Below are 13,996 nucleotides of genomic sequence, written 5' to 3'. Positions count from 1 at the left end.
CACACACACACACACACCTTCAGTTATATGGCAATTGTATGAATTGTATCAATCAATAAAACATAACAACAGAACTTGATTAGAAACACAGCTTTGAATTTAACACAGTTCTTGTCATTTTGCCCCTAGTACAGGGCTGCGATTGCTTGAGGAGTTTGGTACCCAGAGAACTGAGCCTATTTTTTTTGTAAAGAATTGCTTTTCATGCTTTATTTAGTATTATTCAACTCATAATACCCTTAATCCTGCATGGTCTGAAAAACGACTGCGCCAGGCAGTTAAAACAAGAATAAAACTGTGAAATAAGTGAATCCTTTATTCGCTGAAATGATATGCGGTGACTAACATAGGCCTATTTGATAATGTTAGTGTGGTGGCCGAGCCTTCACACAAATCCATCACTAGCCATGTTCACTATCCACATTCATGGACAGAACATAATTGCATTACATAACATTATGGTTTCCCTTTGCATGAATCTCGACCCCAATTAAAGATATTAGGGTTCACACTTCTAACGTGAAAGATGATTACACATGAAAAGATACACTGCGAGCTCAGGAATTTGAGTCGGATTCTGTGTCACATTGTTTTCAAATACTTGAAAGGGTTCATTATAAACACATTATTCAGCAGAAATTATTTAAAAATCCTACACAGTGTGCATAGCTTTCATTATTAATCCCAAATATGCTTTCTGATACCCCTTCAGCCAGCAGCGCTGAGATCTGGCTTAGCAAATATTAAACTATGATAGCATTTGGAAGAATTGCTCTGCACCGCAACACAAACATAAACTGGAATTCACACGAGCAGGATTCATTGTGGTCGGCTGTTTCTATGCTAAATAACACGTACGGTTGCCATGTAAAAACAAGATCGTATTTGTATCTAAACACTCGTGTACTGCATATCCTCCAATGCTATTGAAAATTTCATTTTGCTCTTTAATTCATTTAGGAATGGGTGAAGAATAAAAGTCTTAAACTGCCATTGAGAATCACACCTAGAAAAACAAACCCGCTGAGGTGTCATTTCTGCACCGATTGTTAAAACAGACTGTGCATGCTGACAAGAACCGAAACTGTAATAACGAAATAACATGAAGAATGACACGCGATAATACTGCGCAATATTATTATTATTATTATTATTATTATTATTAATAATAATAATAATAATAATAATAATAATAATAATAATAATTCAACCTCAAAAAACGTGTTGTTTTTTTTTTTGTTTTTTTTTTCCTTGATTTTCTTGACCCTACCTTGCTAGAGAAAGGTCCTGGGATCAGTAATTTCAGTGCCTGTCCCTTTAACTCCACCAGCCTTGCATTGCAGTTCTCACACCAGATTCCTCGGTCTGATCCAGGGGAGCTCCCGCTGCCGGAACACGGAGATCCAGTGCCGAACCCGGGGGACCCGCCCAAAGATCCAGGGGAGCCCGTTCCAATTCCCGGGGAAGCGGGGCCGGGGGAGCCGGTAAAGGATCCCGGAGAAGAAGTGCCAGACCCTGGGGACGGGGTTCCAGAAGAGCCCGGGACTGATCCAGCTCCTTCGGGGGCGGGGCGGTTGCCGGTTCGAGATTCTTCGTAAGCTTTCCTATACCAGGTCTCCGGAGAGAAGGAGGCAGACTTGGTCGGAGATAAAGCCTCTGTCATCTATTGAGAATACAGTGGAATTAAAATCCCCCAAATCTAATTTAAACATTTTAACAAGTTGCATATAAGAACACACACACGCACACACACACACAATCAGAATACTGTACAGTCTGCAATATGTTACACCTTATGCGGATACAACGAGCATCAGTGTAGACATGCATGATCCCATGAAACTGAAGTTGCTGATGGATATCCCGGTTCCCTATATAGATATTCAATACAGTCATTTCCACTGTTCTTTCAGGGCGGCTATCTAATTAGTAAAGGCAGTCGTTTATCAGTAAGCCAGAGCTCTCATCTGCACATGTCCAATGTGTTTCTTATTAAAGCCCACTGAATAAATGACACACTATTAGGTACAGACGATGCATGCTTCAATGCTGCCTATATAGAACATGAAAGCGAATTAGTTTAATGTAAGGTACATGGTCCTCTCTGTAACTGACCGCGCGTTTTGGAAACCTGCTGAAATTCCGATGAAAGAAGTAAATGCAACCCATATATATATATATATATATATATATATATATATATATATATATATATATATATATATATATATATATATGTGTGTGTGTGTGTTAACATGAAAAACAATTCTGTCCGCGTTCTGCATGTTACTGTGCCAAACATACCCCATATTTTCGGTTTCTGGCTGACACAGCAGCCCTGTCCTTATTTCCAGACACAGAAGTCATGTTGAAGGTTACCGAATAATCTTTCCTTACTGCATCTAGTAAAATAGATTCGCAGTCAACCTCGAATCCCCAGTTTAGCGTATATAATCACAATATCTGTATCTGATCAGCAAGTTGAAAAAAAAAAATCCACATCCAGCAGCAAGTGTTATATTCAAAGCATTTCCAATCCCCGCATTAAATTCCTGCGCGCTCTGCTTTCGCTGATATTACAATCCCGATCGCTTGCATTATTTTAAAAAGATCACAAAAATGATTCCATAACAAATTCAATTTCCAAATGAGTCGCGGAGAGAGGTGAGAAGACGAGAGAGAGAGAGAGAGAGAGAGAGAGAGAGAGAGAGAGAGAGAGAGAGAGAGAGAGAGGGGGAGAGCGCTCCTGACACACACCAGCAGTGCAAACTCCTCCAGCTGACTCACGCGAGCCGCTGCTCTCAGAACTTGTTACTTTTGGGAGCCTTTCTTTGCAAGACTCGCAAGAAACCCTGAAACACCAGAATCAGCTTGTGGGTGGACCCTAGCGCTCCTTCGAAGCCAATACAACGGCAGCAGACGGCTGTGACGTAGTCGGGAAGGATAAGCACAATAATGCCGATCTGCTAGCTCTTCATGCTGAACTGTACCTTTACTAGACTGCTTGTAGTCCATGTTTATAATGTATTTGTCAAGTGCGTGTGTGTATGTTTGTGTGTGTGTGTGTGTATGTGGCGAAGGGAACCCCTTATTTTGACACAAAACAAGGTAAGCAAGCTGCACATCCCATGACATTCCACTGTATGTCCCGTGACCATATGAAGTCAATAAATCATGTGTTTAATATTTACATACTAAACACTCTGTTCTAATTAAATATCCAACAAAGAACTGTAAGTTATAGAGAATCTCCAAAAACATGCACTAACACATTCTTGTAGAAATACAGTACCACGTCTCCTGTGTAGAATTTGCATTCAAGCAAAATACAATTACTTGCAGCAGTCTATATAATATAAAAATGTTCCTATAAATAAAGAAAAATGCTTTCTGAAAAACACCCAAAGAAAACGCATACCTCCTCCGGGCCTAGGTGTACCTTGGCGTCAGTAGGTTTAAAACTAGCTAAGCAGGTTTAAATATTTAAAAATGGCAATGAACAATCTAAAAGGTAATGAAACATGTTTCTACTACACCAATACATCCTCCAAACTGTGTTTCTGTACTGGTGTACACACCTCAGACCCTTGTGCGTTTTCCTCTCTTCTGCAGCTTCACAGCGCCCTCTGCTGGCTAAGATTGAATAATGCAACTGAAAGAGTCCATTTTAGGGGTTGTTGGCGCAAGCCATCTAAATGGAGATGATGCGCGACCTCTACCTTTATAGAAGTGCATTTAGTTCTTCCCTTATATACATTTCTCTCTCTTCTACCTTCAGAATATCACTTACTGATGCTACTTCAATTTCTATATCCCTCAACTTTCTGTTTAATCGGTTTCTTTGTTGATTATGTATTGCATTTCATGAATATATGTTCCACTGTTTCTTGCTCACCACAATTACTACATAACCCATTCTCATGACTCCCAAGCCTGTAGAAATGATGATTTAATGCGGTGTGCCCTAACCTTAGTCTATTAATATTAGTTTCTTCCTCTTTGTTTCTCCCTTTCCCCATATGTTTGTATTTCCCTGCTTTTGAGTGATTTCTATAATAAAATCTTCCCATTCCACTGTTTTCCACTGTTCTTGCCACACATCCATTATGTTTGCTTTAGCCACAGCATTCACCTCTGCAGGACTCACAGGTATTATTATGTATATTCCTTTATTTAGAGTTGCTTTTTTACTTCAAAATCCACAATTTAATTTCATAAGATACCGTCGTCCTTTTAATCACTACATTGAGAAATGCACAAATGAGACCCACACACAGTGTTAGATGCTTGATCTTCATGTGTTTCTTTTTGTCAGGATGCTTGATTTTCACGTGTTGATTTTGTCGGGATGCTTGATCTTCATGTGTTGATTTTGTCAGGATGCTTGATCTTCACGTGTTGATTTTGTCGGATGCTTAATCTTCACGTGTTGATTTTGTCAGGATGCTTGATCTTCACATGTTGATTTTGTCAGGATGCTTGATCTTCATGTGTTTCTTTTTGTCGGGATGCTTGATCTTCACGTGTTTCTTTTTTGTCGGGATGCTTGATCTTCATGTGTTGATTTTGTCAGGATGCTTCATCTTCACATGTTGATTTTGTCGGGATGCTTGATCTTCATGTGTTTCTTTTTGTCGGGATGCTTGATATTCACGTGTTTCTTTTTGTCGGGATGCTTGATCTTCACGTGTTGATTTTGTCAGGACGCTTCATCTTCACGTGTTGATTTTGTCAGGATGCTTGATCTTCACGTGTTGATTTTGTCAGGATGCTTGATCTTCACGTGTTGATTTTGTCAGAATGCTTGATCTTCATGTGTTTCTTTTTGTCGGGATGCTTGATCTTCACGTGTTTCTTTTTTGTCGGGATGCTTGATCTTCACATGTTGATTTTGTCGGGATGCTTGTTCTTCACGTGTTGATTTTGTCTGTATGCTGGATCTTCATGTGTTGATTTTGTCTGTATGCTGGATCTTCATGTGTTGATTTTGTCAGGATGCTTGATATTCACGTGTTTCTTTTTGTCGGGATGCTTGATCTTCACATGTTGATTTTGTCAGGATGCTTCATCTTCACGTGTTGATTTTGTCGGGATGCTTGATCTTCACGTGTTGATTTTGTCTGTATGCTGGATCTTCATGTGTTGATTTTGTCAGGATGCTTGATCTTCACGTGTTGATTTTGTCAGGACGCTTCATCTTCACGTGTTTCTTTTTTGTCAGGACGCTTCATCTTCACACATTGATTTTGTCAGGATGCTTGATCTTCATGTGTTTCTTTTTGTCGGGATGCTTGATCTTCACGTGTTTCTTTTTTGTCAGGATGCTTCATCTTCACATGTTGATTTTGTCGGGATGCTTGATCTTCATGTGTTTCTTTTTGTCGGGATGCTTGATATTCACGTGTTTCTTTTTGTCGGGATGCTTGATCTTCACGTGTTGATTTTTGTCAGGACGCTTCATCTTCACGTGTTGATTTTGTCAGGATGCTTGATCTTCACGTGTTGATCTTGTCAGGATGCTTGATCTTCACGTGTTGATTTTGTCAGGATGCTTGATCTTCATGTGTTTCTTTTTGTCGGGATGCTTGATCTTCACGTGTTTCTTTTTTGTCGGGATGCTTGATCTTCACGTGTTGATTTTGTCAGGACGCTTCATCTTCACATGTTGATTTTGTCGGGATGCTTGATCTTCATGTGTTTCTTTTTGTCGGGATGCTTGATCTTCACGTGTTTCTTTTTTGTCGAGATGCTTGCTCTTCACGTGTTGATTTTGTCTGTATGCTGGATCTTCATGTGTTGATTTTGTCTGTATGCTGGATCTTCATGTGTTGATTTTGTCAGGATGCTTGATCTTCACATGTTGATTTTGTCAGGATGCTTCATCTTCACGTGTTGATTTTGTCGGGATGCTTGATCTTCACGTGTTGATTTTGTCTGTATGCTGGATCTTCATGTGTTGATTTTGTCGGGATGCTTGATCTTCACGTGTTGATTTTGTCAGGACGCTTCATCTTCACGTGTTTCTTTTTTGTCAGGACGCTTCATCTTCACACGTTGATTTTGTCGGGATGCTTGATCTTCACGTGTTGATTTTGTCTGTATGCTGGATCTTCATGTGTTGATTTTGTCAGGATGCTTGATATTCACGTGTTGATTTTGTCAGGACGCTTCATCTTCACGTGTTTCTTTTTTGTCAGGACGCTTCATCTTCACACGTTGATTTTGTCGGGATGCTTGATCTTCATGTGTTTCTTTTTGTCGGGATGCTTGATATTCACGTGTTTCTTTTTGTCGGGATGCTTGATATTCACGTGTTGATTTTGTCAGGACGCTTCATCTTCACGTGTTGATTTTGTCGGGATGCTTGATCTTCACGTATTGATTTTGTCAGGATGCTTGATCTTCACGTGTTGATTTTGTCGGGATGCTTGATCTTCACGTGTTGATTTTGTCAGGATGCTTGATCTTCACGTGTTGATTTTGTCAGGATGCTTGATCTTCACGTGTTTCTTTTTGTCGGGATGCTTGATCTTCACGTGTTGATTTTGTCAGGACGCTTCATCTTCACATGTTGATTTTGTCGGGATGCTGGATCTTCACGTGTTGATTTTGTCAGGATGCTTGATCTTCACGTGTTGATTTTGTCAGGATGCTTGATCTTCACATGTTGATTTTGTCGGGATGCTTGTTCTTCACGTGTTGATTTTGTCAGGATGCTTGATCTTCATGTGTTGATTTTGTCAGGATGCTTGATCTTCACGTGTTGATTTTGTCGGATGCTTAATCTTCACGTGTTGATTTTGTCAGGATGCTTGATCTTCACATGTTGATTTTGTCAGGATGCTTGATCTTCATGTGTTTCTTTTTGTCGGGATGCTTGATCTTCACGTGTTTCTTTTTTGTCGGGATGCTTGATCTTCATGTGTTGATTTTGTCAGGATGCTTCATCTTCACATGTTGATTTTGTCGGGATGCTTGATCTTCATGTGTTTCTTTTTGTCGGGATGCTTGATCTTCACGTGTTGATTTTGTCGGATGCTTAATCTTCACGTGTTGATTTTGTCAGGATGCTTGATCTTCACATGTTGATTTTGTCAGGATGCTTGATCTTCATGTGTTTCTTTTTGTCGGGATGCTTGATCTTCACGTGTTTCTTTTTTGTCGGGATGCTTGATCTTCATGTGTTGATTTTGTCAGGATGCTTCATCTTCACATGTTGATTTTGTCGGGATGCTTGATCTTCATGTGTTTCTTTTTGTCGGGATGCTTGATATTCACGTGTTTCTTTTTGTCGGGATGCTTGATCTTCACGTGTTGATTTTGTCAGGACGCTTCATCTTCACGTGTTGATTTTGTCAGGATGCTTGATCTTCACGTGTTGATTTTGTCAGGATGCTTGATCTTCACGTGTTGATTTTGTCAGAATGCTTGATCTTCATGTGTTTCTTTTTGTCGGGATGCTTGATCTTCACGTGTTTCTTTTTTGTCGGGATGCTTGATCTTCACATGTTGATTTTGTCGGGATGCTTGTTCTTCACGTGTTGATTTTGTCTGTATGCTGGATCTTCATGTGTTGATTTTGTCTGTATGCTGGATCTTCATGTGTTGATTTTGTCAGGATGCTTGATATTCACGTGTTTCTTTTTGTCGGGATGCTTGATCTTCACATGTTGATTTTGTCAGGATGCTTCATCTTCACGTGTTGATTTTGTCGGGATGCTTGATCTTCACGTGTTGATTTTGTCTGTATGCTGGATCTTCATGTGTTGATTTTGTCAGGATGCTTGATCTTCACGTGTTGATTTTGTCAGGACGCTTCATCTTCACGTGTTTCTTTTTTGTCAGGACGCTTCATCTTCACACATTGATTTTGTCAGGATGCTTGATCTTCATGTGTTTCTTTTTGTCGGGATGCTTGATCTTCACGTGTTTCTTTTTTGTCAGGATGCTTCATCTTCACATGTTGATTTTGTCGGGATGCTTGATCTTCATGTGTTTCTTTTTGTCGGGATGCTTGATATTCACGTGTTTCTTTTTGTCGGGATGCTTGATCTTCACGTGTTGATTTTTGTCAGGACGCTTCATCTTCACGTGTTGATTTTGTCAGGATGCTTGATCTTCACGTGTTGATTTTGTCAGGATGCTTGATCTTCACGTGTTGATTTTGTCAGGATGCTTGATCTTCATGTGTTTCTTTTTGTCGGGATGCTTGATATTCACGTGTTTCTTTTTGTCGGGATGCTTGATATTCACGTGTTGATTTTGTCAGGACGCTTCATCTTCACGTGTTGATTTTGTCGGGATGCTTGATCTTCACGTATTGATTTTGTCAGGATGCTTCATCTTCACGTGTTGATTTTATCGGGATGCTTGATCTTCACGTGTTTCTTTTTTGCCAGGATGCTTCATCTTCACGTGTTTCTTTTTTGTCGGGATGCTTGATCTTCACATGTTGATTTTGTCTGGATGCTTGTTCTTCACGTGTTGATTTTGTCAGGATGCTTGATCTTCACGTGTTGATTTTGTCAGGACGCTTCATCTTCACATGTTGATTTTGTCAGAATGCTTGATCTTCACGTGTTGATTTTGTCAGGACGCTTCATCTTCACATGTTGATTTTGTCGGGATGCTGGATCTTCACGTGTTGATTTTGTCAGGATGCTTGATCTTCACGTGTTGATTTTGTCAGGATGCTTCATCTTCACATGTTGATTTTGTCGGGATGCTTGTTCTTCACGTGTTGATTTTGTCAGGATGCTTGATCTTCATGTGTTTCTTTTTGTCGGGATGCTTGATCTTCACATGTTTCTTTTTGTCTGGATGCTTGTTCTTCACGTGTTGATTTTGTCGGGATGCTTGATCTTCACATGTTTCTTTTTGTCGGGATGCTTGATCTTCACGTGTTGATTTTGTCGGGATGCTTGATCTTCATGTGTTTCTTTTTGTCGGGATGCTTGATCTTCACATGTTTCTTTTTGTCTGGATGCTTGTTCTTCACGTGTTGATTTTGTCGGGATGCTTGATCTTCACATGTTTCTTTTTGTCGGGATGCTTGTTCTTCACGTGTTGATTTTGTCGGGATGCTTGATCTTCACATGTTGATTTTGTCAGGATGCTTCATCTTCACATGTTGATTTTGTCGGGATGCTTGTTCTTCACGTGTTGATTTTGTCGGGATGCTTGATCTTCACATGTTTCTTTTTGTCGGGATGCTTGATCTTCACGTGTTGATTTTGTCAGGAAGCTTGATCTTCACATGTTTCTTTTTGTCGGGATGCTTGTTCTTCACGTGTTGATTTTGTCGGGATGCTTGATCTTCACATGTTTCTTTTTGTCGGGATGCTTGATCTTCACATGTTGATTATGTCGGTGGCTGTGTTTAGGTCCACCACTGTTTATATCAATTGAATAGACTCCAACATGTTCGACTCAAGTTCATTCATCTCTGCATTAATACATGTGTAGTTTACAGTTTTCTTGACTGTGTCTATGCACCGATCCAATCTTATATTGAACCACAGCACAGCATACCTGATGAGTTTTAATTCTAAATGCTGGTGTACCGGGCAAGAGCCAGGACACGGGTAATGATGTCTAGAGGCACTAAGGTGTTATACAATAATAATACAGAACACACCCCAGGGATTCCAATTAGTCAGCTGTTTTAGGATCAGCACATTCAAATCATCTATATTAAAAAAAAGAAAAAGTACAACTATAAAAGTGCTTGCTAATTTATTAACAGCTTGTTTCTGTCTTTCTAAAACATTTGAAACAAAAGGTGGTCTCTGCAGGTTATATTTTGAAACAGCATGCCTTGTTTCTGGCCACACAGAGTACGGTTATTGGCTATTCATATAACCTGACCTATGATCGAGTTCTCTGAGTTACTGGATTATTACTATGAAGACGATATTGTTTCCTCTGTTATGACCCTGCCCAATCAGGTGTGAACACTGAGACTGGCATCCAGAACAGCAGTATTGCTCCAAGCCACAGAGGTGTCATTGCTGTATTGGATTAGTATAACCCCTTACTGGAAGAGGAAACACTGCATGGAATCATTATTCATTATAATGCACTTTGTCTAGATTAGCGGGCTTTGTTTTGTTACAAGCAGTAATTATCTGTGCAGATAAAAGGATATGTAAACCAGGTATTAATTATTGATGCAGTATTTTGTTTAATAACTTTAAATCAATGCATCTTGGCTTTATGGTATTTTTATGGTTCATTTGCATTATTTACTAACTCAAGCATATTGGTGCGTTAAATTAAACAAATCTAATGTGTTTTCACTAAAAATGATTACAGTGAATGTTCTCCTTTCAATAAAAACAACTGGGAGGACTAGAGAACGACTGTATGTACTGGTACTGCCATTACCATTTGGGGAATGCATAATGAAACTATTTTACTACTTTAATATCAAAAACATTCAGACCTGATATTCCTGCCACAAAACAGTGTTATTTAAAACTGCCAGAATGCAACATGATGATATTTTTCCTTGTAGCTTATACTTCAAGTCCTATTATAATATCCATGCAGCGGTTTTGACAAGGGGCGTTCTCTAAAGCATTGCTACAGCAGCACGGCTTTCATCTGCACAATGAACCGGCCATATGGTATTGCACCACCAATTACTGGATCTGTTTCATTCACAAGCATTTTCCTATGAAATGCTCATAATGATTGTATCAGAGACCATTTAAAAAATCTGAAATTCATTTCTATATCTGTTTTGAGTGTTATTACTCTGCATTACTCTTTATATAATGGGTTTTACAGAAGACACACTGAGCCCTGTTTCTACCCTGTTCAATATCTCTTTATATAATGGGTTTTACAGAAGACACACTGAGCCCTGTTTCTACCCTGTTCAATATCTCTTTATATAATGGGTTTTACAGAAGACACACTGAGCCCTGTTTCTACCCTGTTCAATATCTCTTTATATAATGGGTTTTACAGAAGACACACTGTGCCCTGTTTCTACCCTGTTCAATATCTCTTTATATAACTGGTTTTATCCTGTCTTCATTATCATTTTTTCAGGTTTAATTAGCTGGTCATCAAACAGCTGTAGCTCCTCTTCCAGTCTGAACTCTCTGTCTTAGCTTGGTCACATGCCCTTCCTCTTGTTTGTAAGCACCTTGTATCATTTTATTTCTTAGACATACTTTTGATTTGTGTGTCTGTAGAATTAAAATATATGGCGGGTCATTATGTCGAGCTAACAAGAACATTTATCCCAGGATCTCGAGAAAACTGAAGTAATGACAGAGATGGTTTCATTCATCTTGCGATCTCGACAAAATGACTTGAAATAAATCATCTCAGGAAAACGGAAGTAATGACTTCCATTTTTTTGAGATCCTGAGATAAATGATCTTGTGATCACAAGATAGTGGAATGGTAATATTGAGATCCTGACATAAATGATCTAGTGATCACGACATATCGGAATGGTAATATCAAGATCCTGACGTAAATGATCTTGTGATCACAAGATAGTGGAATGGTACTATCGAGATCCTGACATAAATGATCTTGTGATCACGAGATAGTGGAATGGTACTATCGAGATCCTGACGTAAATGATCTAGTGATCACGACATATCGGAATGGTAATATCAAGATCCTGACGTAAATGATCTTGTGATCACGAGATAGTGGAATGGTACTATCGAGATCCTGACATAAATGATCTTGTGATCACGAGATAGTGGAATGGTACTATCGAGATCCTGACGTAAATGATCTAGTGATCACGACATATCGGAATGGTAATATCGAGATCCTGACATAAATGATCTAGTGATCACGACATAACAAACATTTTTTCGATGGCCTCAACAATGAGATTTTTACAGTACAAGTGTATGGGGCAGTGTTGAGTGATGTACTGCCGTTACAGAGTCTGTCCTGTCGGTAAGATGAGACGAGGTTGCTGACTGAGTTGCTTAACGTAAAGTATAAGCCTGCTCTGCAAGGGGGGGACTGTCTCTCTTTTAGCAAAACGAAAATCCCTCAACCTCAAGACTGAAGTACAATCCTCTGTCACTACCACTAGATTGTGTTTAGGACACTGAAGTACACTTGTACTGTAAAAATGTCATTGCTGGGGTAAGCCACTCGTACCCTATGCTATAATTTTACCTTTTGTTTTTACTCAGATGCAACTTGTAATATGAAATATGAGGGTGGCAAACTAGAACGGAGATGGTAGGAATCTAAACTGCACGTTCATTACATCGCATGGAAGGGCCACCTGGTTAAATATAGGAAGGCTCTGGCTTTGGTGAGATCATCATATTATTCTAATTTAATTGAAACCAATAAAATTATCCTAGATTTCTTTTTGCTACCCTAGATAAATTGATTAATCCTTCCCCTTAACACTGGCTCCTCTCACAGCTGCAATGACTTCTTGCATTTCTTTAAAAATAAAATACTACACATGAGAAATGAGATTCCACAGACACCTTCTATTAAGGAGGACTCCAGCACAATTTTACCAACTACACCTATTAAGACTACTATGGGGGCTTTTTCTTTGATTACCTTACAGGATATGACAGCGGTTCACTTTCCTCCAGTATAGTTCCCTCAGCATTTAAGGTAGCTGTGGTAAAGCCTATGCTTAAGAAACACAATTTGGCCCCTAAAGTCCTCAATAACTATAGGCCAATCTCCAACCTACCATTCTTAGATAAGGTTCTAGAGAGAGTTGTTGCAATTCAATCACGAAAATTTCTAACTCTTAATGGTATATTTGAGAGGTTTCAATCTGGTTTTCGTGCTGCACATAGCACCGAGATGGCCCTTGTCAGAGTTGTGAATGATCTGCTGATAAGCTCTGACTCGGGCTTTCCATCAGTAGTAATTCTTCTAAATCTAAGTGCTGGCTTTGATACTGTAGGCCATTCCATCCTACTGAATCATCTTGAAAGCACAGTAGGACTGTCTGGCCTTGTCCTATCCTTGTTCAAATCTTATCTTTCTGATAGATTTGAGTTCGTCTCTATTGGGAGGTAAAATCGGCATTATCAGAAGTTGTCTGGTGTTCCACAGGGCTCCATTCTAGGTCCCTTGCTGTTTTCATTATATATGCTACCGTTAGGTGACATTATCCTCAGACACGGAGTGAACTTCCATTGCTATGCTGATGATACCCAGCTAGATTTGTCCCTAAAGCCAGGAATTTCTTCTGCCTGGGTGTTATTAGCTACTTGCCTTACAGACATCAAGCATTGGATGTCACAGAATTTTGTAATGTTTGAATTCAGATAAAACAGAGGTTATGCTATTGGGATCACAGAACCAACTAAAAGGAAATGAGGGATTACATGAGCTCGACCCTTGCAGTTTTCATCAAAACTTAAACTGGGGGTCATCTTTGATCCTGATCTCTCATTTGAGACTAATATTAGGGAAGTTACGAAAATATATTTTTACCATTTGAGGAATATAGCCAAACTTAGACCAATTATTTCCGTATCTGATGCAGAGAGACTAATGCATGCCTTTGATTAATATAGAATTATTGTAATGCACTTTTTCTGGTGTACCAGAACATGTGGTATCTCACTTGCAACTTGTTCAGAATACCGCCGCTAGAATTCTGACTAAAACCAGAAAATGTGAACATATTACCCCTGTTTTGGCCTCTTTACGCTGGCTCCCTGTGCAGTATAGAATTGATTTTAAGATTTTGCTGTTAACTTACAAGGCCCTGTATGGATTAGCACCTAGTTATTTGCATGACTTACTGACTCTGTATCTTCCAAACCGCACTCTTAGATCACAGGTTGCAGGGCTGCTGGTTATTCCTAGGGTCAACAAAAGCAACACAGGAGGAAGGGCTTTTTCTTGTAGAGCTCCTAAATTATGGAATGCTCTGCCTTCCTTTGTCAGGGAAACTGGGACAGTTACAGTTTTCAAGTCAAAACTAAAAACCCACTTTTATAAAATGGCTTTCTTATCTTAGTGG

At 39.4% G+C, this 13,996-nt stretch overlaps 1 protein-coding gene across 3 annotated transcripts in view; it reads right to left on the bottom strand.

The window, feature by feature from the left end:
* Positions 1-13,996, bottom strand: part of LOC117411033 (kinesin-like protein KIF26B) — a 189,723-nt gene that overhangs the window by 164,507 nt on the left and 11,220 nt on the right. The window contains exons 1-2 of one of the 3 annotated variants that reach the window (XM_059025913.1): positions 2,758-2,830; positions 1,271-1,663 (exon numbers count right to left, since the gene is read on the bottom strand). In XM_059025913.1, coding sequence (XP_058881896.1) covers positions 1,271-1,663 — 393 coding nt within the window. In that variant the 5' untranslated portion in view covers positions 2,758-2,830. The other 2 variants (XM_059025912.1, XM_059025914.1) reach the window with 2 other exon arrangements.

Source organism: Acipenser ruthenus, chromosome 6, assembly GCF_902713425.1.
Source record: "Acipenser ruthenus chromosome 6, fAciRut3.2 maternal haplotype, whole genome shotgun sequence".
NCBI classification, from domain to species: domain Eukaryota; kingdom Metazoa; phylum Chordata; class Actinopteri; order Acipenseriformes; family Acipenseridae; genus Acipenser; species Acipenser ruthenus.
The sequence above is the reverse complement of the archived record's forward strand: the minus strand, read 5'-3'. Positions and strand labels throughout refer to the sequence as shown.